The sequence below is a fragment of the Electrophorus electricus genome, chromosome 3, assembly GCF_013358815.1.
Source record: "Electrophorus electricus isolate fEleEle1 chromosome 3, fEleEle1.pri, whole genome shotgun sequence".
Taxonomy (NCBI): Eukaryota; Metazoa; Chordata; class Actinopteri; order Gymnotiformes; family Gymnotidae; genus Electrophorus; species Electrophorus electricus.
The window spans coordinates 3,991,275-4,015,222 of NC_049537.1; the positions used below are offsets into that span (position 1 = coordinate 3,991,275).

General features: G+C 40.0%; 5 protein-coding genes across 9 annotated transcripts in view; 2 read left to right on the top strand and 3 right to left on the bottom strand.

Moving 5' to 3' along the window:
* Positions 1-767, bottom strand: part of nme7 (NME/NM23 family member 7) — a 35,534-nt gene extending 34,767 nt beyond the window's left edge. Inside the window, exon 1 of one of the 2 annotated variants that reach the window (XM_035524114.1) lies at positions 469-764. In XM_035524114.1, coding sequence (XP_035380007.1) covers positions 469-471 — 3 coding nt within the window. In that variant the 5' untranslated portion in view covers positions 472-764. Of the gene's footprint in view, positions 1-468 lie in introns of both variants that reach the window. The other variant, XM_027013582.2, reaches the window with a different exon arrangement.
* A 68-nt stretch (positions 768-835) lies between these two features.
* Positions 836-4,093, top strand: zgc:172121 (uncharacterized protein LOC337599 homolog). Of its 3 annotated transcripts, XM_035524118.1 has the most exons (10): positions 836-933; positions 1,058-1,179; positions 1,260-1,327; positions 1,430-1,602; positions 1,739-1,842; positions 1,922-2,083; positions 2,617-2,822; positions 3,122-3,195; positions 3,303-3,402; positions 3,994-4,093. In XM_035524118.1, the coding sequence occupies exons 2-9, from the start codon at positions 1,108-1,110 to the stop codon at positions 3,359-3,361; spliced, it is 918 nt and encodes a 305-aa protein (XP_035380011.1). In that variant the 5' UTR covers positions 836-933; positions 1,058-1,107; the 3' UTR covers positions 3,362-3,402; positions 3,994-4,093. The 3 variants fall into 3 exon arrangements, with proteins under 3 accessions (XP_035380011.1, XP_035380008.1, XP_035380010.1); XM_035524115.1 differs by lacking the exon at positions 3,994-4,093 and having other exon boundaries at positions 837-933; positions 3,303-3,728; XM_035524117.1 differs by lacking the exon at positions 3,994-4,093 and having other exon boundaries at positions 843-933; positions 1,062-1,179; positions 3,303-3,728.
* Positions 3,439-11,921, bottom strand: LOC113579545 (basic immunoglobulin-like variable motif-containing protein). The gene is given in 13 exon segments (XM_035524113.1): positions 3,439-4,156; positions 4,158-4,189; positions 4,192-4,417; positions 4,550-4,646; positions 4,769-4,852; positions 5,086-5,218; positions 5,625-5,719; positions 6,379-6,469; positions 6,472-6,482; positions 8,072-8,167; positions 8,307-8,436; positions 9,722-11,714; positions 11,910-11,921. Coding segments are annotated over 12 exon segments (1,512 nt in total). The 5' UTR covers positions 10,194-11,714; positions 11,910-11,921; the 3' UTR covers positions 3,439-4,111.
* A 988-nt stretch (positions 11,922-12,909) lies between these two features.
* Positions 12,910-15,796, top strand: si:ch211-201h21.5 (uncharacterized protein LOC555526 homolog). Of its 2 annotated transcripts, none has more exons than XM_027013563.2 (6): positions 12,910-12,990; positions 13,684-13,875; positions 14,133-14,318; positions 14,452-14,563; positions 14,634-14,770; positions 14,990-15,796. In XM_027013563.2, the coding sequence occupies exons 2-6, from the start codon at positions 13,693-13,695 to the stop codon at positions 15,344-15,346; spliced, it is 975 nt and encodes a 324-aa protein (XP_026869364.2). In that variant the 5' UTR covers positions 12,910-12,990; positions 13,684-13,692; the 3' UTR covers positions 15,347-15,796. The 2 variants fall into 2 exon arrangements, with proteins under 2 accessions (XP_026869364.2, XP_026869365.2); XM_027013564.2 differs by lacking the exon at positions 12,910-12,990 and adding an exon at positions 13,001-13,565.
* A 966-nt stretch (positions 15,797-16,762) lies between these two features.
* The window catches only part of tmem131 (transmembrane protein 131), a 35,044-nt gene continuing 27,858 nt past the window's right edge, over positions 16,763-23,948 (bottom strand). Inside the window, 16 exon segments of the mRNA XM_035524002.1 lie at positions 16,763-17,910; positions 18,064-18,212; positions 18,330-18,433; positions 18,519-18,603; positions 18,704-18,819; positions 18,960-19,110; positions 19,408-19,554; positions 19,632-19,753; positions 19,996-20,126; positions 20,253-20,437; positions 20,576-20,818; positions 20,821-20,856; positions 20,859-21,037; positions 21,135-21,317; positions 21,809-21,994; positions 23,473-23,656. Of these exon segments, the coding sequence (XP_035379895.1) occupies positions 17,659-17,910; positions 18,064-18,212; positions 18,330-18,433; positions 18,519-18,603; positions 18,704-18,819; positions 18,960-19,110; positions 19,408-19,554; positions 19,632-19,753; positions 19,996-20,126; positions 20,253-20,437; positions 20,576-20,818; positions 20,821-20,856; positions 20,859-21,037; positions 21,135-21,317; positions 21,809-21,994; positions 23,473-23,656 (2,453 nt within the window). The 3' untranslated portion in view covers positions 16,763-17,658.

Below are 23,948 nucleotides of genomic sequence, written 5' to 3' on the forward strand. Positions count from 1 at the left end.
ACAGATAGCTTAACTAGTGTTACGCGTTCCTAGTGGATTGTAGCTAATCGTTTCGTTCATATCTCAGACAGCTACCACTAAAATGCTAAATGTTGATTAATGCGGCTAATAAAGATGTTAAGCATTATCCTACCGAAACATTACAATTCAATATTCGTATTACTGTGTTCAAGAGTCTAATTTTTATTTAGCGAGCTACAAACAGGAAGCTAGCTAACTAGCTGCCAAACGGAACATTTAAAATGCAGTTACTGCGGCGGTTCAGATTCACGCAGATTTCAATTATACCGTCCAGCGATGCAATGTTAGATAGCTTGCTTATCTTATCTTAGTTTAGCTTGCTAGTAAAGGCGCTCCTTGAAGTAAATGAGAAGAGCATTAGGTTAGCTAGCGTTAGCTTAGGTGATTAGCACAACTTTATGTCACTGTACTGATTTATAGCTATCTTAGTTTGTAATTATTACTCACCATTTTCGGGCGAACTCTTGAGTTCTCAAACGACTGATAACGCTACGTTGTTGTCCACTAATTTGAAAACTTAACCTAGCTAGGTTAACTAGCTCTCCTGGCCAATTTTGTTTTTCGTGTTTTTGCTCATTTTCGTCTCCATAGCAACTAAAATGTAAACTAATCAAATAAAACAAAACAAGCGTGATGCAATTATATATATAAAACACCACGTACTCTAATGGCTATCTGATGAGAATAAATAGCAAAAACAAATCGAAGTAACGTTACTATCGACGTTTCTTTTCAATTCTACACTCAACCCGGAAAAGATTATTTGACCCTTGCTAACGGAAACGTGGATTTGTTATCAAACAGTCTATGACAGCGTCCGGCTGGGGCTGAAAAACGTTTTAGCCACAAGTGGACTTTGCTCAAACCAAACGCATACGAACCCATATAGGCATATTTGAACATTTATTCAAGGTAAGTTAAGTGTTAACGACATTTCAACTTCACCACACAATGAACTTTAACGTTACACCTAGCTAGCGTTAGCCAAGTCAGATTAGCTGTCGTGCATATTATGACGTTTGGTGTTTTGGAAAAGTTAGAATCGTTCACGTAAGGCTACGCAAAATCGACCCTGCTATTGTCAATATGCAAGGCACGCCGTTAATATTGGATGGTGGACTAGCTACAGAACTAGAGAAAAGAGGACTTCAAATACAGGTAGGTGAGCTACAGCCTATATAGTATACAGTTTGTCCATTTGTGTTTAAAAACGTTGTTCATGAGACATGTTTCTGCAGGAAGAACCTTTGTGGAGCGCTAAAATATTGCATACAAACCCAAAGGCGATAAAGGATGTACATTATGGGTAAAACAAAACTATTGGAACTTTCGTGAGTTTCTTTCTAACAGCAAGAACAATTGACTAGACTACACGGTCTTTACTTTTTTTTTTTTTTTTTTTTTTCAGATTTCTTGAGTCTGGATCTGATGTCATTACAACAGCTACATACCAGGCTAGTATTGAAGGATTTCTCAAGCATCTTGGCCTCAAACCTGAGGAGGCACAGCAGTTACTGATGTCAGGGGTCCGGTTAGCTAAAGAGACTGCAACAGACTTCATGTCTAACTGTGCAGTGGCAGGTGGGTGTCAGCATGAGAACAAAGACTGCTTCACATATACTCAGTGTAATAATTCAGAAGCAGATTATTTCTGCCAAGTCTATCAATATACAGGTGATACTCACTGATAACCCTTCAAAGTAATTAACCTTTTCAGACAGAAAGGTACCTTTGGTGGCAGGCTCTCTGGGTCCTTACGGGGCATTTCTGCATGACGGCTCGGAGTACACAGGAGCCTATGCAAACCAGCTGAGTGTGGAGGTGAGGCTGGACCAAGGGCCTTGCACAACATGGTGCTTCAGCAGCTATACATACACAGGCCATCTTCCCTTTACCCCAGGAGCTGAAAGACTGGCATCGTCCACAGCTCCACTGCTTAGTGGCTGCAGGAGCTGATCTCATTGCCATGGAGACCATACCGAGTCTTAAAGAGGCAGAGGCCTTGGTGGAGCTGCTGAGGGAATTTCCAGATACTAAAGCTTGGCTTGCCTTTTCCTGCAAGGTAAATAAAACTACCAAAATTGACCAGAGAACTGTCTTATTCTTTCTGTATAGTAGTGTATGGATGAAACTTTGCATTGTCACAGTATGTACAATCACTTTAATTAAAAACACAATTCAGGTGCATCTGCTAAATTGGTGTTTTTATAGGTGTACAATTGCAGACTATAGCCTATGCACAATTTGTCATCTACTTGAACCCCATTATACAACGGTAGTTCATGGAGGTGGGTGTTGTGCTGACATGAATACATAATGAAAAGTAGCATTGCTGGAGTTTTCAGGTGTCAGCCATAAAAAACAGCCAGTTATATAAAAGTTTATAAAGTGTGGGTGTGTATATCTCAGCAAAAGATTTTTATTTATTTATATATATATATATATATATACATACACACACACTTTATTTATTTATTTATTTTAATCTGATATGGCATATTATTTACAGGAGTTGTAAGGCTCCTTCTATGGTGACTACTGGGTACACAAATGACAAATATAGGTTGTCTGAATAAGATAGAAACTCTTTTGCAGGATGCACAGTGCATTTCAGATGGAAATAAATTCTCTGAGGCTGTTCAGGTGGCTGGTAAGTCAACACAGCTGGTTGCTGTTGGGGTGAACTGTTCTCCCCCTGCTCTGGTGAAACCTCTTCTAGAATCAGCCACGTCCCATAAGTCAGCCAACAGAAGCTGGGTGGTTTATCCAAACAGTGGTGAAGCCTGGGATCGTACTACAGGGTGAGCCATAAGTCATCATTGTTACAGGCAATACCATTTACATTTATGGCATTCAGCTGACGCGTTTATCTAAAGCGACTTACAATTATGACTGAGTACAGCTTGAGCAATTGAGGGTTAAGGGCCTTGCTCAGGAGCCCATGGCAACTTGGCAGTGGTTGGACTTACAAGTCAACTACCTTAACCATTGAGCTACCCCTGCCCTACATCAAGTGCCAAGCTTGACCAATTCAGTTGACACTCAACCTTATGCCTTCACTATTCTAGTATTACACTGATTCATGTATATGTATTTACAGTTGGAAAACGGTTACCAGGACATCATTTACAGAGCTAAGCATTGAGTGGAAAAAGCAAGGGGCTCTATGGATCGGTGAGTCAAACTCATTTTCAGAGATTATATTATAGGGGAAGTAAATATCTTTGACTCATCATCCCAGCTGCACTGGTTGTCAAAAATAAATTTTGCTGTCTCAACAGGAGGCTGCTGCCGGGTTGGTCCCAATGACATTGCAGATCTAAAACATCATTTAACATAGACGCAATGTCCAAAGTTAAGACTCGCGCACAACACTGAATGGTTAGTGCAAAAGAGCTCATAATTGCTATACAGAAAAAGAAGAAAATCATACAAATGTTTATTTATAAAGAAAACTATTACCAACCATTTTCAATTCATACTGTTTTCACATGTATATGGGATTTAAGATGCCACACACTTTTCATAATGCATGTTTTAGATGTGGTGGTGGATTTAAAATGGAGATAACTGTGCATATAACATGACAGCCGCCATGCTATCTTTTCACAAAGAACTTCACCATACACAACAAAATTAAGCCATCTGTTTTTCAGTTACCCAAATTTGCATCAGCTACCTTAAATAAAGAGTGACATTTCCTCTGCTTTCAGAATACAGTCCTTCCATTTGATTGTTTTCCATTCTGCTTCCAAATTTTCACTATTAAATATTAACGCGCTTTAAACATACACTATGCACTTAATGTAATTTACCTACTGTTAGTCCATTTTGTGCTCCAGATCTTCTTATGAACAAGTCCACATAGAAGCATATGGTTGTAAAGACAATAATTGAAATGTTTCACACAAATAAAGTTATCACCTTATGCTTTATAGATAACTGAACAACTGCTCTATCCATTTTTACCAGTCTGATTTCTGAAGATACTTCTGCATTTAAGAGTTCATACCCTTTTCCTGGACTGCAAACCAGCACTTCCATGCCAGCTCCACTTGAGTGTCCAGTAGAAGGACTGGGCTCTTCTATTTCAGTCAGTAATGTCCTCATCTAGGTCACTGTCAGGAGAGGACTTTGTGTCGGTATTCCGCAGTATTGGAGAGACGTTCCAGGCCTGCTCAGACTTCTGGTTTCCTGTGCTGTGGGACCGGCCTTGGCGTCCTAGGTGTTTGGATGCTCTGTCATCTAAACCTTCCCCTGATGAATCATGGCTTCTGTGCTCTGCCCCCTGCTGGTGCAGGTCATTCCTCAGATTCTCCAGGTTCAGTGCCCAGGGTCCTAGCTTCTGCCAGTTCACTCTTTGGAAGGCCATAAGACAATGTAGGTTGCCTCCCACCTGAAAGTAAGGAAAAATGAACACCTTAATTAAAATAAATAAATTAAAAGGCTATTGAAAAAAGTGTTTAACAGCAAATGCTTCATTTTTCATAGTTTAAAATATATGGGGTTAAATACACAAGTCAGTAACCTTCTTAGTCTTCCGAAACTGAATGCCTCGTTCTGTATGGCGAATATCCAGGTATTCTGGGTTCTGTGTGTTCAGATCTGTTACAATGTCTGCCCACCTGTAAATATATTAAGCAAAAATCTCAAAGTTTACTAAGGTAGTTTTCAAAGGCTTAAGTCCAGTGCACCAATCTGAATTATCTAATCGCCACAAATAGTGAAAGAAAGAGAGTACGTTTACTTTTTACAGTGAATGGCTGGATGTTTCCTGCTTGGTTCCCCAATAAGAATCCAATGCTCCATTTCATTCAGAGGAAGAGGTGCCCTATGATTAAAAAAAAAAAAAAAAAAAATTAAAAAGCATAACATTTCCAAAAGCAGCAAGTAGAATACAATATCTTTGCAGTTGACGATTTGTACATAGTTTCATTGTTGTGATTAATTTATTTTACATAAAGTGGGACATTTTTAAAAATATTTTTTAACTTAAAGATTCGAACTATAGGTAGACATGACTGAGGAAAAGAAAAGTTAAGAGTAATCGCTATTGAGCTGTACCTGTAAGCTTTGGCTGCTTTTAATGGTGTTGCCTCAAAACCCACAGGACAGAAGTAATGGTTTTGACAGTGGTAAATATAGGCCATAGATTCATCTCTCAGTCCCTGGGTGAGCTTCAGCAAAGCTCCCTCAGCTGTAAAAGGGGAAGAGAACTGTCAGGGGACATTATTTGTGTGCCATGGATGGACACCTTTACTCTGATGCGTCACAATAACAGACTGACATGCCAATAATGACACATATCTTTTCACAAATACAGAACAGTTTGAAAAGAAAAACATGACTGATGATCCTGCTTTGTCCAGTGGAACTTGGGAGTCAAGCAATTATATTGAGAAGGTTATGGATTACAAAACTGTGACTGTTAATGTGCAAGAGTATGTTAAGTTCACATTCTCCAGATTTCAGAACTTGGCTAACCAGTGTGGAAATGCAGTTTGATTTATTGCAGTCTTGTCTTGTAAGGAAATATTATCTTAGAATACTGTTTGAGTTTGTGATTAGTGATGAATATGTGGCTATATTAATATTAATTTCACCTGTCTCTCCTGCTGTCTTGTGCTTCCCATGTGGTTTATAGAGAATATAAGAGCACCCTCGAACACGAAAATGATCATTGATCTGTCTGAACCATCTGTACAAAAGCAAAGATAGAGTTGGTTAAAAAAAAAAAAAATTATTATTCCATCTTACTTTGGAAATAATCCCAATTTCCTAAAATCTGCTAAGTGGCAGTGGAAATATTCACAAAATGTATAGTTTGATTCAATATCATTAAAATGTGCAAAAGTAATTCAGATTGGTTTTTTGTTAGCCAATTTAACATAAAAAAGCAGTGAATAACTAAAACCAAAGGAATTCTGATGTATTAGAGAGATATTAGATATAAGAGAGTGGTCCTCATTGTGGCATTGCTCATTTTTATTATTTTAACAAAACTCATTTAGTACAGCACAACCTTCACTATTCAGAAGACAGTATTGCTTGAGACTTTGGAGTGACACAAAAGGCTAAGAGGCTTGTGACCTCACACCAGGACCAACAAGATCACAGTCCTCCATGAACCACGCTGCTCCAAGCATGTTCTGCTGCGTCACTACACTGCACGATCTGGAGGCATGTGTCTTGGAGGAAGCATGTGCTCTCCAAGACTGGTGCCATAGCACACGGACAATTAAGTTTGGAATGTTCAGAGAAAGAAGTACCATTGAATTCTGCATCAAATTAAGTAATACAATATATTACATTATGACATCATCCCTACATTGGCAAGAGCAAGCAAAGCAATCATACCGCATCAGCGTGGCATTGCCAGTAAATGGTCCAAATTTTATATCTTCAAATGGGGGCTGGAAACCAAGAATATGCAGGGCCTCCTCCTGGACATGGGTGGAAGGCTGAAAAGAAAAATAAGGCAGCAGGTAGGGGGGTTACTATTTATTGTCTCTAAGATGATGAAACAAGGACTGCTGACACATCTGGGAGATCAAATAAACATACTGTGTATTGCTATTAAAATAACTCATTACATACTGCTATTAAGATAATGGGAACTTTGGGAAAGTTGCACTTAAAGTACAAAATGTAACCCGTACCCATATCAATATTTTATACAAACACACACCCCACCCGCCCCCGATTTGTTATTTATACCTTTATTCTGTAAATGCACTTGTAAATACTATTTATACAAACACATATGAATACTATGATACTAAAAGGTAATTTATGAACGGGACCACAGGAAAAGTCATTTTCTGCACAATTGTAACATCAATTATCTTCCGAGTATGCGAAACTGACTAAAAAGGATGGGCAGCCCACAGGTACAGATACAGTAGATGCACCTAATAAACTGGGTAAACAACAAATATAATAAGATCACAAACATGGTTGAGATCTTTGTAAATATGGAGCCACTGAACTAAATAACAATCCATAATAAATTAGAAAATTCTTGGATATTTTGGTGTTGACAGTTTTTTTCTTATTTTGACTCAGCACTCCACATATTTTAAATTAAACAGTGACTACAAAGATATTAAAGTGCAGAATGTCAGCTTTTATTATATGGTTTTTATATTTATGAGGGCAGTGGTAGCTCTGGTTAATGTAGTGGCCTAGTAATGAGGTTGCCAGTTCAAGCTCCACCACTGCCACATTGCTATTGTTTGGCCCCTGAGCAAGGCCCTTAACCCTCAATTGCTCAGGTTGTATTCAGTTGTAATTGTAAGTTACAATGGATTTTAAAAAAGGCAGCTAAATGCAGTAAATGTAAAAATATCTATATTGGGTTAATGATTTAAGAATCACAGACCTAATTTATACATAGTTCCTCCACTTCATACAGCCATAAATAATTACCACTGATAAGCCTCAAGAACAAAAAAGATACATACAAAAGAAGAGCAAGGTTATATCAACAGAGGACATAAAGATTAACTAGTACCAGAGTGATGGAATGAGGAAAGTGTGGACAAAACTGCTTAGGATCCAAATATTGTGGTGTTGGCATGCAAGACTGCCAGTGAACTAGCTCCTGTGTCTTTACTAAAGATGCGCCTGCCAGTGGCGATAGCAGAATGGAATCTGCTGAAATTTGAAGTGCATCCTAACTGCTCAAATGCCTCCAAACTCCACCTTGGAGTCTGGAGCAAAGCAAACAAGCTGGAGCTGAAAATAGCTGCATTACAAGCATGGTGGAGAAGCACTAGAAAAGACACCCAGTACCTATGGGTCTATGGGTCAGAGAGTTAAGATTTTTCCCAATTACTTATGGTCTACTGAAATAGAGTGGGTGCTTATTGTATAAAAAAGGACTGTGATTCCTGAGATTATACATTTTATCTTGATATCCAGTGTTTAACTTCACGTTCTGGACTATGATGTATAATCCCATCTGAAATTTAAGTTTAGTATTTGTTGTTTTGATTAGTGAACTGAGCAAACATGCACATAAATGTAGAGTGGTAGTTGATTCTAGTACCTTCCAGCTCCCAAGGTGCTATACAGAAAGTTCCAGCATGAGACAAGTGATGATATTCCACATGAAGTTTTATACTGAGGACGACTGATGCAGTACCTAAAGAGATTTTAAAAAATAAATAAACCAAACAAACAAAAAAAAAACCCCACCAGCAGCAAAAATACTTTTTCTGCTCTGTTATCATTTTCCCAGACTAAAGAGCATAACAGCAGGAGAGCATGAACTACATTCATACCATCGGCGTAGATCCAGCACTTTCCTCTGCTTGATCTCTTCCAGAGAAGCCTGTGGTGGAAGGTCTAGCACGTTTCTGCTTGGTCGCTCAGATGATTTAATTTTCTTTGAGGCAAATTTCTTTAGATTACCTGTAAAAATAAAAAAAAAAGTGAGAAAGAAAATGAATATGGCATTACAAACAACCGTATAAAGATTTAGAGCGGTGAATAGTTGTTTAGTGAGAACCCTGCAGCAAAATAGAGAGAAATATGCTTCAAGAGTGTTGCTTTCAAGAACATTTTCATTCACATCAATACTTTTACTAAACCGGATATATTCTCAACCAAAGTCATTTCAATTTCATAAAATAAAATGAGATGATAGTCAGACATTTTAATTAGGGCTCTAAAATACTTGAAAAAGGAACTAGTTCAATACTGCTGTAAAGACCAACCGGTTATTACCTCATTACTGCTGTAAGGTCTGACCAGCAAAACTGACCAGTAACCCCAACAATTCACTCTTTCTGTTTTGGAAATACATAGCATATTGCATTATGTTTCTCAAATAAGTGATTTAAAATAATACACAAATCAGACATGTTTGATAATGTAGAAAAAGGAGTAACTGAATGCCAACAAAAGGCCAAGGATGCAGCCATGGTTCTCTTCCACCTACACAGAGACTTTCACTAAAGTAAATGGGGCTTCATCATACAATGCTCTGTAAGCCCTTTATTTTCTGAGTTGTAATTAAAAAAATACACTAGTACTGCTTGTATATAAAATTACTTTTCACTGCTACTGACATTTGATGATTACATTGACTGAGAGGTGAACATTATGAACATCTCCCTCAGTAGCTGTGATAAAAATTCTGATGTTGCAGGATATTACTTACTACTGGATATTTCAATCATGAGTTCCTAAGAAAATGGTTTGTGTTTGAGAATGTTTAAGAAGTTACAGTGGCAAACATTAAATATAACTACCGCAAATGAACTTCAATGAATCTTCCGTATGATGGCTATCAAGGTAATCAAATCAAAGGCTGCTGCTGGTACTTTCACGCTGTGAGGGAGGCTGTCAGATATGCTGTCACCATGAGGTAAGGGCTTCAGGCCTTGCTGATGCTTGTCTCCTTTTAGTCACACTGGGAATCTGTGGTTACATGTGTTCTATTTCTGCAATCTTTCCTCCTCAGTACCACACAGGCAGTCTGATATCAAACAAAACCTTATAGTAAACTTAAAAGTCTTACTTTGAAGGATCAATTCCAAGAGACAATACACGATAAAACACCAGCAGTAAGCCTGTAGTTTCATACAGATATTTACAGCCATTCCACACCACAGAAGGTGGTCTAGCTAAGTCAGCACTCTTTTGTATCATTAGGAAATCACAAGTTTAGAAATGAATTATTTATAGAGCTTACTTGTCCTTGTTTTTCGGGTTAAAACTGCATCAAAGTCAGTGGTGTCGATCTCCCAGGCTAAAACAGGTTTGGTATTGGTAGACAGCACCTCTTCCATATCACAGTCTTCCCCTGACAGCGTATGGATTCTTCCAGGCTGACACCGGGATGTGGCGGGGCTGTCTGACTGAGTCAGCGATGCCCCATTATCGGAGCTGGTCTGGGCAGCATCCCTGGGGGCAGCAATGGGCCGAGCCTGGTTGAGCAGCGCATAGTCTGAACAAACGGTGTAAAATTTCTCCCGGGAGTGAGTGACCGGGCAGGTCCATGGTAGCTGCAGCTCTGCGCTGGAGGCCCGCCTGGCACGCAGAGCATTGCGGGTGAACGGGCTCAGGAGGCCTCGTTCATCGTCTCTGGCCGATGCCCGCAATGGGGCCACCGGATCGCTAGCACCGGATACGTTTCCGCCTTCACTTTCTGCAGTGTTAGGCATTGAGCACTTGGGTGGCAAGAAAATTACCTACCTATCACACTACAGTCAGTTGATTTGGGTGTGAGAAAAGACTCCTTGTCTCTGCACCAGAGAAGAGGAGGACATAAATAAGTTTGGTGAAATGGCCACTATGTAGAAACAACCCTGTCACATATAACATATCAGCATTAAAATACTGACATGAAAACTATCCTTCATTGTATCAAGAGGTGGTTTACAGCACTTGTACGTGCATTAAACCTTAATTAGAAATTGCATTTCTGATATTGTGCAGTAGGGAATGGGCACTAGGTATAGAAACACTAAGAACAAATCATTTTACGAGAACATTCACAACATGGAGACGTTATTCATCCACCCACCCATCTCTTATTTGTGTTTGTTGCCATTACATGTAATCTAAAAAATAATGTTTGTTTTATGGCATTTATAGTACAAAATCTCATTAATTAGTCATTAATTAATTTGACATAATCGACAGGGAAAGCCGTATCCAATAGCAGGTGAATTTCCACTTAAATTGTTACTGTATTGAAATGCTTAAGTGGTTATTCTAAGATGCACAAAACCAACATTTGGATTATATATAAGCATCGTGAAGTCCGACACCATCCCGTAAATCAAAAAATCTAAATGAATTAAACAATACGTCCCAGTAGCCTCTATGAAAGATTAAAAAAAAGGTTATTTGCTAAGTAACTTCTGTTTTATGTTATCCACATGTAAACTGTGTATTGTGTATATGAATCCATCTGAAGACGAGGACCGTGTGGCTGCCGCCCACATCGGCCGTCATTAACATTCGAACAAAAAATGTATTTATTTTCTGCGATGAAAATACAATTTCTCAGCTGGCGGACAGCTGTGCGCCTCCGTTTAGTGTTCATGGTTTCGGGGTTTGAAGGGAACGTTCACCTATTGTTTCTTCAATATGTTTGCAGGCCAGGGACGTCAGTGCAATGCTTTTGTATACTGGGTGTATTACTTTATAGCGGCACTAATAACAAGGCCACAGACTTCGACTGTAGTTACACGAACCAAGTAACGCATGTTCATTTGATTAAAAAAAACAGGACACAAGAAACACATATGTCAAATATTTACATGCATCAAAAATTGTTCTCACTGCGCCAGCAGCATCAATATCTACACAAATATAATTTAGGTTAAATCAGATCACTGTGAGTTTTCCCGTCATTTCAGACGATAATTGAGAAAAGCCTTTCAATTTACATGGTAAAATAAAGGCGGTATAAGACAGTATTTACATTTGGATATTAGCGAATGGATGTAGCCACAACGTAGCGGCGGTAGCAACATCCACACTAGCCGTCTACTTGATATTTGTTAGGCTACTGGCAAAATGTAACAAATGTGACGCACTTAAGCATTAAGAAAATGAAAATGGGATGTCGAAACATACCTTATAGCTGTCACTTTTATGAAGATAAGGTAAAAACATGAAAAATAGAAATATAGTTACCCGACTCCCCAACCCGCTTACCGTCTGTTACAGGGCTTCTGTGGTTTATACCAATAACAAAAATAGGGGTCATCAATTTTTTTTAAAGACACCTAAAACTCTTGATTATCTGGTCTAATAGTATATTTAAAGCCACTATGTACTGCAATAACAGGTCGATAAAATGACTCGGTATCATCAAAGATTAGTCTACAATAATGTTGAGAATGTAAAGTACGCGTGACTTGTTTTACCCACGATTTCTTTCACGGGGAAACTGTAGCGCGGTGGTGAGGTGCGTGTTGAGAAGGAAGGATGCGCTCTAGTAACGCATGCTCCACTACTCCACATGAAACGTGTGTGCAGATTCATCACAACCCCTAGACCGACGAGTCTACACCGTCCTGCGGATCTTCAACGCGACAAAATTACTACCTTCACCTGTTTATTTAAGTTTGTCCATTTCAAATCACAAAAAAAGAGTGCGTAAAAGCTTCAACGGGGGCAAGATACACTGGTGTTCACAATCATAACTGATTTCTGATTTTGTGCCTTTAATTCTGCTTATTTGAACTTGTCATATGGTATAATCTCCGTCACTACGAATGACTAAATTCTAGATTTATTCTTCCATATTTGCATCTACATAATCTCCTGTTCGAGATCACTGCGATCAACTGGTCCGCCACCTTTCTTGAGGAATGATTAAATGTGATTAAAAGTGAAACCAATCTGATCATGGGTCAAGGTCATATTGGGTGTAGGGCCTACTGCTCATGCACATAATTATTCTTCATGAGCTATTAGCAAATTTTTAATAGGGCGTGTTCTGCTCAGCTCTGCTCCCCCCTTAATGGTTTTCAGTTGTTCAATACCTATATCCCTCTTTGGAAGGGAGGTAGTGCCACTGTCTTCATCTTGAACCCCAGACTGTGCTTTGGCTAAATTCAGCAATGGACAGAGGGACATCTCTCACCCACCTGCTTCTTTCCACATTAAGATGATCATAACGTTTACACAACCGTGTGACTCTAATGGGCAGTTGAGATATGTCAACATGTTTATGGCGCACAGTTTTTCTAACATAGCAATGTTTGAAAGAGCAGGATGTAACAAATAAATGAACTATTAAATTATGTACAAGTGGTCTGATAGACAAACAAATCTTTAATTCACTGGCACAACTAAAGAGCAATTCCACAATCCTAAGCGTTCCCCGTTTCCCTAGCAACCGACTCACTTCCGTGTCTCTTCCCCCTTTGTGTCCTGCTGTTCGGAGTTTGTCCCTAATGGCATTCTTATGTAAATCCCGTTCCTGCGTCTCGCTTCGTTTTGGTAAGATCGCGTTTGTCCTAGCTCCTAGCTCATATGTGTTTAGTTAGACCTCGTTTGTCCTCGCTCTTGTGTATGTGGTTAGATATCGTTAGTCTTCGATCTTCGCTCGCACTTGTTTAGTGTTTTCCCGTTTGTTCTCACCCCTCGTTACTATGTACTTTCTTCCCGCGCTCCCTGTTTAGTTACCCTCGCTGTCTCTGTTGCTTTCCTGGTTTAGTTCTCGGCTGTAATACTTTGTTTACTTTAGTCTACGTTACTTTGTCTAACTTAGTCTCGCCCTCACCCTATTAGTCTGTTATTGTTCTGTTGGCCTGTTCCTCTTATGTTTGTCTATTTATTATTTGTTCTAGTCGATATTGTTAGTCTGTGTCTTAAACAGTTTATTCTATCCCACCCGTCCCTTGTTTTATGGCTTCCCTGGTTAGTTCATTTGCGCATAACATCCAACGCGCCGGCACTTCGCAAGTGTGTTCGCTCAACACCACATCTCCTACGTTACACTGTCACTGGTGAACCAAAATACAATGTCTCCAATGTCATTTTTAAAGCAAGTTTTAAGTGATGTAGCACTTTGAGTGAGTAAATTTAATGCCAACTTTAACATACCTGAGCCACATTATGGTTTCTTTGCTAGACTGGTAGTCTGTGATCATCAGTGAAGGTCATCATACTGATCTATTTTGTGGCCTCCAGGTAACCAGCATGACTCAAAAGATGATGATAATTGACACTGACTGTGGCATAGATGATGCCCAGGCTATAATGCTTGCTCTTGCTGCACCCAATGTGAAGATCTTGGGCATCACCTGCTGCTTTGGGAACACTGACGTGGATAATGTGTGTCAGAATGTGCTCCGTGTATTGTCTGTCTGTCAACGTACTGAGGTGGGTCCAGAGTGCACAGGCATAGAACTGCACTAATTTCAGACATCTGCCAAAATCCAAGAAACTGCTATTAGAAGTGTGTACATTTCTGCTGAACAATTAAGAACTTTGTTCACTGTATTAAATGTACTTGGCTAGAACTTGTGCCTGGTGCTGATGCTGACAGCAGATATGCCTACTGTGCACACAAACTCAAACCTGCCTGCGATCTGGATATGTATGCTCATGGAAATTCACCCCCACCCCCACCCTTTCAGGTCTCAGTCTTCCGAGGGGCTGCGACCTCTTTGGTCACAGCAATTAAACCATTTAAAGAGCATTTTGGCACAGATGGCTTGGGAGATGTGCTGGAGGACAGAAACTCAGAAACTTGGAAAAAGCAAATACAGGAAGAGCATGCAGTCAATGCTTTGATCAGGCTGGTCAATGAAAACCAGGGGCAGGTAAAAAAAAACCACACAAGTTATGCAATGTAAGGGATGGCTGAATTTCAGCCCATCTTGTCAGTGATTCTCTTGGTTTTAACATTTATCTTCCTGTTTTGTGACTGACAATATTTTACTTTTCATGAAAAAGGTCTCTCTTGTTACTCTGGGTCCACTTACTAATTTAGCACTGGCTGTTAGACTGGATCCTGGCCTGCCTCAGAAGCTCAAAGATTTGTACATCATGGGTGGCAATATGGAAGGTAGGAAAATAACAGCCCTATATCTGCTTGAATTAGCAGATCTCCCTCTAACCAGTATTTGTCTTTGTAGGCAAGGGAAATGTGATGCCATGTGCAGAGTTTAATTTCTTTATGGATCCTGAGTCTGCCTACATAGTCTTAGAAGAATACCTGTGTCCCACACACTTAGCAACCTGGGAGTTTACATGTAGACACAAGCTCTCTTGGGTAAGAATCAAATACCTTTGACCAGCACAAAGTTAATTATTTGCTGCAAGTTGTTTGAGTAGAATGCTAGCAATGTTACACACACTATTCCTTATCTTTATTTATAGTTTACCTACTTTGTATGGATATTTTAAAAATTGTGTTTTTAACATTTGTTTTATAACATGTTATTTACAAGGAGATTCACATGAATGACTTTCCCCTACTTAACTTGGTCAGGAATTTTTTGATGAGATGACCAACCAGGACACTGCAGTTTCCCAATTTATGAAGACAATCACCTCCAAGTGCTGGGCTTACTCCAGGGAGCCTGGACCTAACATAAAAGATGTGCTTTTTGGGCCAGGGTTCGTGTCCTATGATGCATATGCTGTAGCTGCATGCCTCGACAGCAGCATAATTACGGAGAGTGTTGTGTGCGCTGTCCGTGTGGAGACCCAGGGAGAGCTGGGACGGGGGCTGATGGCGATGGACCCTGTCTGCCGGCTGAATAAGAGCCACCGCGTGTTTGTGATGAAGACCTGTGACCTCAGCAAGTTCAGTGCCATGCTCATGGCTTCTTTACAGCAGCCCTGAAGTTCAGTCTGTGCTCTGTGGGAGCTGTGGCATACTGTGTTTCTCATGTACTGGTTGTTCTCAGTGACTGCTGTATGTTATAAGCATATTTGCTAAAATGTCACAGTATGGTATACTTTACATATCCACCCACGTTACTCCGGGTTGTGTACTAGTCCTATACTTTATTTTCCTTTTATACTGCACCATGGTCCTGGAGGGACATTTCATTTCACTATATACTTGTATATAGTGGGCATGTCAATATAAAGCCTTGTGACTTGTGCACGGGTAATCAACTTTACACTTTTTATTCTTTAAAATTCTAAGATCTCTTTGGTTACCATCTAGTGTGTCTACAGCTTTGATTCTCACAATTTTCATTTATAGGATTTACCTGTTTCTTTTTTCTAAAGTGACTTACAATTCTTACTGAGTACAGGTTGAGCAATTGAGGGTCAAGGGCCTGGCTCAGGGGCCTAACAGTGGCAATTGGCAGCAGTAGGACTGGAACCAGCAACCTTCTGATTACAAATCAAGTACTTTAACCACTATGCTACCAAAAAAAATTCTCCTATTGCTGTCTTTGAGGCTAAATGCTCAATGAGAAAATCTGATTATCCCAACAACACTCGTACTTAGCATCAATTGTCTGCAGCACACAGAGCACTTTACAGATTTCCCAACAAATCTATTTTAGAGCACAATCCTTTGCCTGCTTGACTAACTGAACCTAGTATTTCAATGCCAAAAACAGATCATTCTAACATTGGACGAGGTCACTTCTGATGTAACTTCAGCATGTGGCAGCCTACAGAGCAAAATCCCTGTTTGTGCTATAGGGAAGGCAGCACTTTCAAGTCAAACTGATTACCTGGCTCGACTATTACAGCCACATACTTTCTGTTTCAGTGTGCATTGAATATCCTGTAAAACAACCAGTAAACACACACAATTTTGATTCGAGGGCCTTCTTAAATTATTAATTTGTTCATCCATTTTAGAACAGGAATTGTCTTATCATGCTGGCCAGCAGGGTCCCAGGTGGGAAGAGCATCATGGTGTCATTCAGCAGGGCAGTGCCACCTGGGCCAGTAATGGCTGAGGATTAAGTGGGTGGGGCTAGGTACCTAGGAATTAAGCACTTTGGCCAAGGGTGCAATGGCAGACTTGTGAAATCCTTTGAATAAATGACAAGTGAAACTTTATTTACATATCTAGCGGTGTTTAGTATCAGGGTCTTTGTTAGACACCCTCTGTCTTACCACCATTCAGTGTAGCTTGCCTCTCCAACAATTAGGTGGTCTGGTGCATTTTTAAAGAATTGTGATTAGTAGTCATTTGAATATCAGTTTTCTAATTGTTTTAAATGTACATTTTCATGTACTTTTAAACAATGACTGATTATTGTGGAAGAATTCAAGGAAAAAAACCCAGTTGATATTGCTGCCTGATATGTTTTATTTGAACCAATGATGTCCCACTCAAGGTGACAAATGAACCATATACAGAATAAACTCCAAACCTTCATTTAATAAGGTTCATCTGTTAGACATTACATCAAAATCCAATTTAAACAAAGTTTTTACTTTAACCTGAACCCATTAAAAAAAAAAATAAGTTAAACTTTGAATCCTGAATGCACTCTTGATTTGGCATTTAACTATAAAACAAATCGGGAAAAGAATTCTGCAATGCAGATAATGCTGTAATAACTGTCTTAATGAAACCTCTACGATCATACTCCAAGTCACTGGAAATCAACAGGTTTGGCCAAATATGTTCTAAAATGGAGGTAACTCTTAAACCAGGGCCCATTTCTTTTTAAGAATGGGATTTAACACAAAGTGCTTAATAAACAGTTGGGTAATACTGCACTTTAAACCATTCTGTAATACTGGGCCATATACTTCTGTTCCAAAAATGAACACAGTATTACTCAAAAAGGGTATTAAAATTAATAAAAAACAAAAAACAAAAAAAAACAAAAAACAAACACCCCTACAAGGGCAATACCATTCTTTTATATCAATATCTTAATTTGTTGTTGAGTTGCTTCAGTTAAAACTGCCTTAAGGTTTATGCATCACACCCCCAAAAAACAAATACAAATTTTGTTAGCTATGATCTAAATTTGGAGGTGGAAAGTGGAAATCTGTCCAAACCAATGCTTGGTTAAATCTCAATTTCTCCAAAAGGATTTTACAAGTAAAATTATATCTGCATATTTAGCAGTGTTTAACAAAGAAAACAAAGTTATTCTAAGAACAGAAACCATGAAATTTGTTGTTTTGTTGCTATGAGGGCCATTATTTTGGGACAGTGCATCTTCTTTAGTTACCATTGTTGTTGTCAGGGTTGTTGGGCCAGGGCTCGGAGTTCCAACGGTTCAGCGTGGGAGGCCACATGCTCCAGGGGTTGTAGGTGCGACCTAGGTCCGTGGGAGCCGGAGTGGGTGGAGCCGTGTGGCTGACTAGGTCAGATAGGTTGGTGGAGTGCAGGGTGGAGTCTCCTCCCGTAGACCAGATTGAACTGCTGAAGGGCAGGCTAGGGGACCAAGGGTTACGAGACTTCCCCAGGATGGACTGTGGAGACAAACACAGCTTAAAACCTGGTATGGATAAATCCCGTCTTGAGGACAGTTTCATTAACAACTGAGCAAATATAACAACTTCAAAATACAATACTCAAAAGCTTACATCAACAGGGTTTAGTATCTAGGTCAAGAAGGGTCTTACAGCTGTTGGAGTGGTTGGGGAACTGGTGCTGGTAGGCCAAGGGTTCGAACGTTCTGAGTCCCAGATGGACGAGGGCACTGAGGGGTATTCTGGCCAGCCCGACGGAGACTCTGAAATACCACTTTTGGGCACAGTCATGCCACTGAAAACTGAACAAAAAACACAAGCAAACAAGCAAAATCACTTAACTAGTTAGCATCAGCATTCTGATGCACACTAGCTGAGGAAGTGTACTAGCTGTGATTTATGTGGGTTTGTGTATATACCTCCAGATAAATTGAGTGGGTTGTTGAGTCCAAATGCAGAGAAAGAATTGAGGGAATTGTACCCAGGGCTGCTGATGCATTCAACAGGACTCCATAACCCAGAACTATTAAAAACATGTACATTTAATATACAGATAATTTAACTTTTTAGTTACATACATAAAAATCAGATTATAATGACTAACTTGCCTATCAGAGCTGTCACTCTCCACTGATGCCATGTGCGGTCCGGCCAACATCCCAAGACCTTCAGTCTTACCTGAGCCACTGCCACCTATGAAGGCCCACAAACACATTTCACACAGTTGGAAAACCTGCAGCAAACACACACACACACACACACACACACAAACAGTTTAGCAGGTTTTACACACCAGGGCTTTTGTCATAGCCGGCAGCCACTGCTGCAAAAGTAGGATTTCCGTTTTTCCCAGGTAGAGATGTGGACTTGGGCAGTTTATTGCCTGGAGCCTTCTTTGGGTTTAACTCACTATTAAAAGAGGATAATAAAAGAAAAACACACACACACAAAAAAGCAAAGTCATCGATCTTTCAAGATTCATCAAAAAACAAAAACTAATATATATATATGATTGGGGGGGTGTGAGAGGTGTGTGTGTGTGGTGAGACCTGGGGTTGAGCACACTACTGTAGCTCCCGCGAAACAAGGTGGGGGAGGTAGGGGGAGAGGAGCAAGTTCTGGAAACAGCTGAGATTGGTCTCTTCAGAAATGGATCTGCATTCATGGTTTGTAAGGAGATCTGCTGCAAACTGTCTGCTTCTTTACAAGAGAGAAAAGAAAAACATACTTGGATACAAAACTATATATCTATATCTATATATCTATATGACAATATCTATCTATCTATCTATCTATCTATCTATCTATCTATCTATCTATCTATCTATCTATCTATCTATCTATCTATCTATCTATCTATCTGTCTATCTATCTATCTATCTATCTATCTATCTATCTATCTATCTATCTATCTATCTATCATAAGGTTATATACATGGTAAGAGTCTGAAAGAGAGTCCTTTAATATGTGTAAGGCAAGAGCTTTTTCTGACTTACGGATGCCTTCTTTTATTGGAATATCCCATTCCGGTGGAGGGGACTCCTTCTCTCCTTCTGAGCCACTGCTGAGGTCTTGCATGAAGCCGTTGTTAAGGAACTTCGCCAACGGAGATGGACGCCCATCCTCCGGCTTCCCACTTGGCACTGGGGGAGAGTGCTCGCAGATATAACCACAGAGATCCAACAGCAAACAAACTGGCAAACAACTAACGTTCACGTACATCTCTGTTTTGTGGGAGGTCTTGGTTTGGAAAGACTGGAGGGTCCTGTGTTGATCATGGTTTTGGGAAATGTTTTGCGCTGCTTATTTTCCAATGGGGTGACATAAGGGAGTTCCAGAGAACTAAAAGGAACATGGAAATGAGGGAACCATGAGAAACTAGTCAAATGCATCCTTCAGGCAGAGTTAGTATGCATCTTGACCACTGGCTACAAAAATAAAAGGTGGCAAACAGAATTGAAAGATACTGAGCTACAGAGAAAATTTCCTGTCAGATAATTTACTACAATTACAGATATACCGAAAATAAATACAAGATAGGGTGATATTTTGATATGCTTCAAAACCAAAAGAAAGATTTCAACCTGGTCTTCTCCACTTGATTCTCCTTCTTTGTGGCTGATTGTTTCTTGATTTTGGGTTTTGTAGGAGAGGGAGGGATTTCATCTCGTTCTTTTTCCACCATGACCGTCTTCACCTTTTTCTTCATTGGTTCCTGTAATTAAAACCAGGTCAAAATGTAAGATTTGGAAAAAAACAGTTTACCTGTACTTGTGTACAGTTCAGAGGCGATCGAGAGCACTTGTTTCCAATGCATTGCAAATAAAATAACTCAGAATACCTCTTTTATAATAGTCTCTGTGTCTGGGTTGGAGGTTTCAGTGGTAGTGGAGGAACTGTCGTCGTTGTCTGCAAGTGCCTCTTTTAATTCCTCTGCTTGGGGTTTTCCCTTTGCTTTCCTCTCTTTCTCCTCTTTCTTTTTCTGAGCCTTTGTTTTACTCTTCACTTTCCCTTTTGATTCCAGCACTGGACACATAAATAAATAAAAGTACTTCGGTCACAACCACTGGCCTCCCAAGTCATTTTCAGCAAACGACTGAAGTTTAATGTTTCTACAATTACATCAAGTTATTTTTTCTGTGCTTTTGTCGCAGTCCATATTACCTTTACTCTGTGAAGACTGCTGTATATTGGTTTCTGTGAATGTGCTGATGCCTGGGGACTCAGGCCGATCCAAGTCTTTGTCCATAGCTACCAGAAGTCTATTGTAGTCCTGATCTTCTGTACTGTGGACCTTTTGGGGCTGCAACAGCGGCTGAGTACCCAGGTTCTGGAGCTCTTCCAAGGGACTGGAGATCGGCTGCTGCTGCTGCTGCTGCTGTTTGGAGCTTCTTGCCCTGCGGTTGTAAGCTGGGAGAGTCCTGGGCCATTATCTTTAATAGATGTGAGGAAGAAGCTTGCATAGATATTTGGCGGCTTGAGCTGCCTCTGGACTTGCTGTCCCCCAGAATACTGCTGCTGTTGGAGGTGCGGGCCACCTTGCCGACTGCCAGCCCGTCCAGCCCCACCTGAGAGCCATATATTCCTCTCGCCGAGTTCTGGTGCGAGTCAGCAAAATCGTTCAGGCTGCACAAATGTTTAAAAGGGTGGTTTTGAATGGTTAAACAGTGGTCATGACGCATCAGAAAAAGTGCAACAAAACAGGAGGTGGTCGTAAACTTACTTTGCATCACTTTGAATTCTTACAATTTCCCTGAGATCAAATGGTTTTCCGGTCTCTATGGGAGAGTTGGACTCCACAGATAGGCGTCTCTTGAATGGCTCCCATATTCCCTGGGCTTCCAGGTAGGCAGTGGCAATAACCAGGAGAAAACATAGAACTACACAACACAAGAAGAGCAGTATGCTCAACCTGTTCTCCATTGGTATCAAATAGGCACATTTATCCCTCTATTCACTGACAGTGAGATTTGTAAGTGCAAAGTGAAAAAAAGAACACAGCGCTGACAAAGGCAGACCATTAAAAACACTTAAGGATGCCAAATTCAATGGAAACAGTCATGGTATATTGTTTTTTTGTTTGTTTTTTTGCTTTACTGTGCAAGTTATTTTTCCAGTTGATTTTCCTGAAACAAACATCTGATATAGTAGCTAAACTTTTTGATATTTTAGAGTTTTGACCTGTCAGAGGGCCCTGGACTCTTCCTGATTTAGGGATGGGCACAATTATCATTTCAACAATCCAACATGAGAAGAACTCACGTTCTCATTTTAACAGAATTTGATAATTTTCATAGCAGAATTTGCCAATAATATCGATCAGCTATCAAAAACCAAATGTTAACCACTGTATTGTACATGATGCTGTATCTGTTTGACCACGTGACCAGTTCTGACCTCATAAACAGGGAGACGATGATGTACAGCTCCAGCTCCCAGTTGGGTGGGGGAATGCTTTCTGCACATGCTGGCAGCACGTGGTAGGGCAGGGAGGCATTCAGCACAAACACAAACTCTGAGCCACCAGCAGACACCAACTTCAGTTCCCGGATAACTCGTGAAGAAGTGAAATCTGGTGTAAACCTGCACCGAACCCAGACAGAAGAGTACAGCTTCTTTGAGACCTCTGGTTCTCTAAACATTCAAGGACCAAAGAATTTTGCTAAAAAACATCAACAGCAGCCACAGTAACTAAGTAAATCGATGCAGTAAGTAAGTAGCAGGCCCTTTGTATAAATAAATTATTTGCTATTAACCTAGCAGGGAGCCTGTGATTTCAAGTACCCTCTTGGGCTATCTCATAGAAGCCAGTTCAGCCTCAATGACACTGCCAAGAGAGGCAGTGAAAGGAATACAGAGGGGTAATTCACATCCCCATAGAAGTACAGGGGGAAGGCTCCACATATGCACCATCCACATGTATTAATAGAACCTTCAGGCATGGGAACACACTCACGTTTGACAGGTGATGTTTACCCACAGACTTGAGGTTGGCTACACCATTGACCTACTTTCTGCCAGCACTGCAGCTTCCAATCATGGGGGCAGGGCTTTCTCCACCACTTTGTGGAGCCACAGAGGAAGTTTTTTTTTAAGGAGCATTCAGGTCCCAATGCTCTTTTTTCTCAAAAATCAAACAAGTTTGCATATTGTGACTGAACTGAAGCAAAATTAAGCAGCCTAGTTCAGCCATCGTCTGTGTAACCTGTTTTTAGCAGCGGCGCAGCGCAAAATTCTTCAGTCCCATTGCAAGGTGCTGGGTGGAAGCCTTTTTCATTTTTATTATCATTTCTTATTTAATGATTCTTCTCCCCCCCCATGCCGTGTGCGCCAGTGGTTCCTATCTACACTAATAAACTGTTATAGTTCCAGCTAAAAATAACTGATCAGATAAAATTGCTAAAGTAATCTAATCAAGATCATTGGTTTAAACGTTATAATTCAATTAACCAGTTAGAAATCAACAATTGTCTTTTCTGTAAGAAATGGCTGTCTGACTCTTTCATGTTTCCTTCCTGTATGAAAAATGCACTTGTCAGTTTGCTGTCTAGCATTGCCCACAAAGCTTTGTTGGCTGACTTCACAGTTTAAACACTGGTTGCCTGGTAGCACTCTAAACTTCGGTAGGTTATGTAGTACCATGCCAAAGTGAACCATTTAAAGGTGCAATGAGATTAAAAGGGATTCTTCATGCTCAGTCTGTTCATTTGCAGCACTGCTGAATATTATTTACAGTGAAGTTTTAGAAGACCAGAAAAATGGAAATGAATGTGAAGACAGAACTGGGAGAAGCACGCTTCCTCTCTAAGCCAGGTGGGGGAGCTGTTGATTGGCCAAGCACCTTTGCTGTAGACATACTTCATATGAGATCTTTGCTGTTGACCTTTCTAGAAGATCTTTCTCAGCCTTTCCAATTAACTTGCTATAATAAACCATAAATAAAAATAAACCAATAAACCATAAATAAAAACCTTGCAATTCCATAATAAAAGGGGTAATGTAAATGCAACCAAGCAGAATATTACTTTCAGTTTCCAATCACAAATACCAGAGGCACTCACAGTATGACAAGGTCTTTTGAAGTGTTTGGTTTAAGTGCAAATTCTTGACAGTTGAGAACTTTGAATCCGTAGCCCTCACAGTAAGCGCCACTTATCTCCATGGATCGAACATGAATAGGGAGGAGCCCATTGTTCTCCAACCTAAATGTCCTTCGTAGAGTAAAATTGGGTTCCTTGGGTTTGTCTTTAAACAAAAGAAAAACAAAAAGGGGATAAATGGAAAACAGGTTTCAATAATCTTGAGTGAGTAAATATTACCACTCCAGCACTTCAGTGAAATATTCCTGACTTTTTTCCTTTTTATAGCAGTTGTACTTGCCTTGAAAAAGAAACTAGATATCCTGGAAAATCCATGTGCAAACAGAATCTGAGCAAAATCTCCCAGAGATGTGAAAAACTGGCATGCACTATATACTATACATATAACATATACTATAAAGAATTATGCAAATGTTATGTCTCAGTCACTGTGGTGA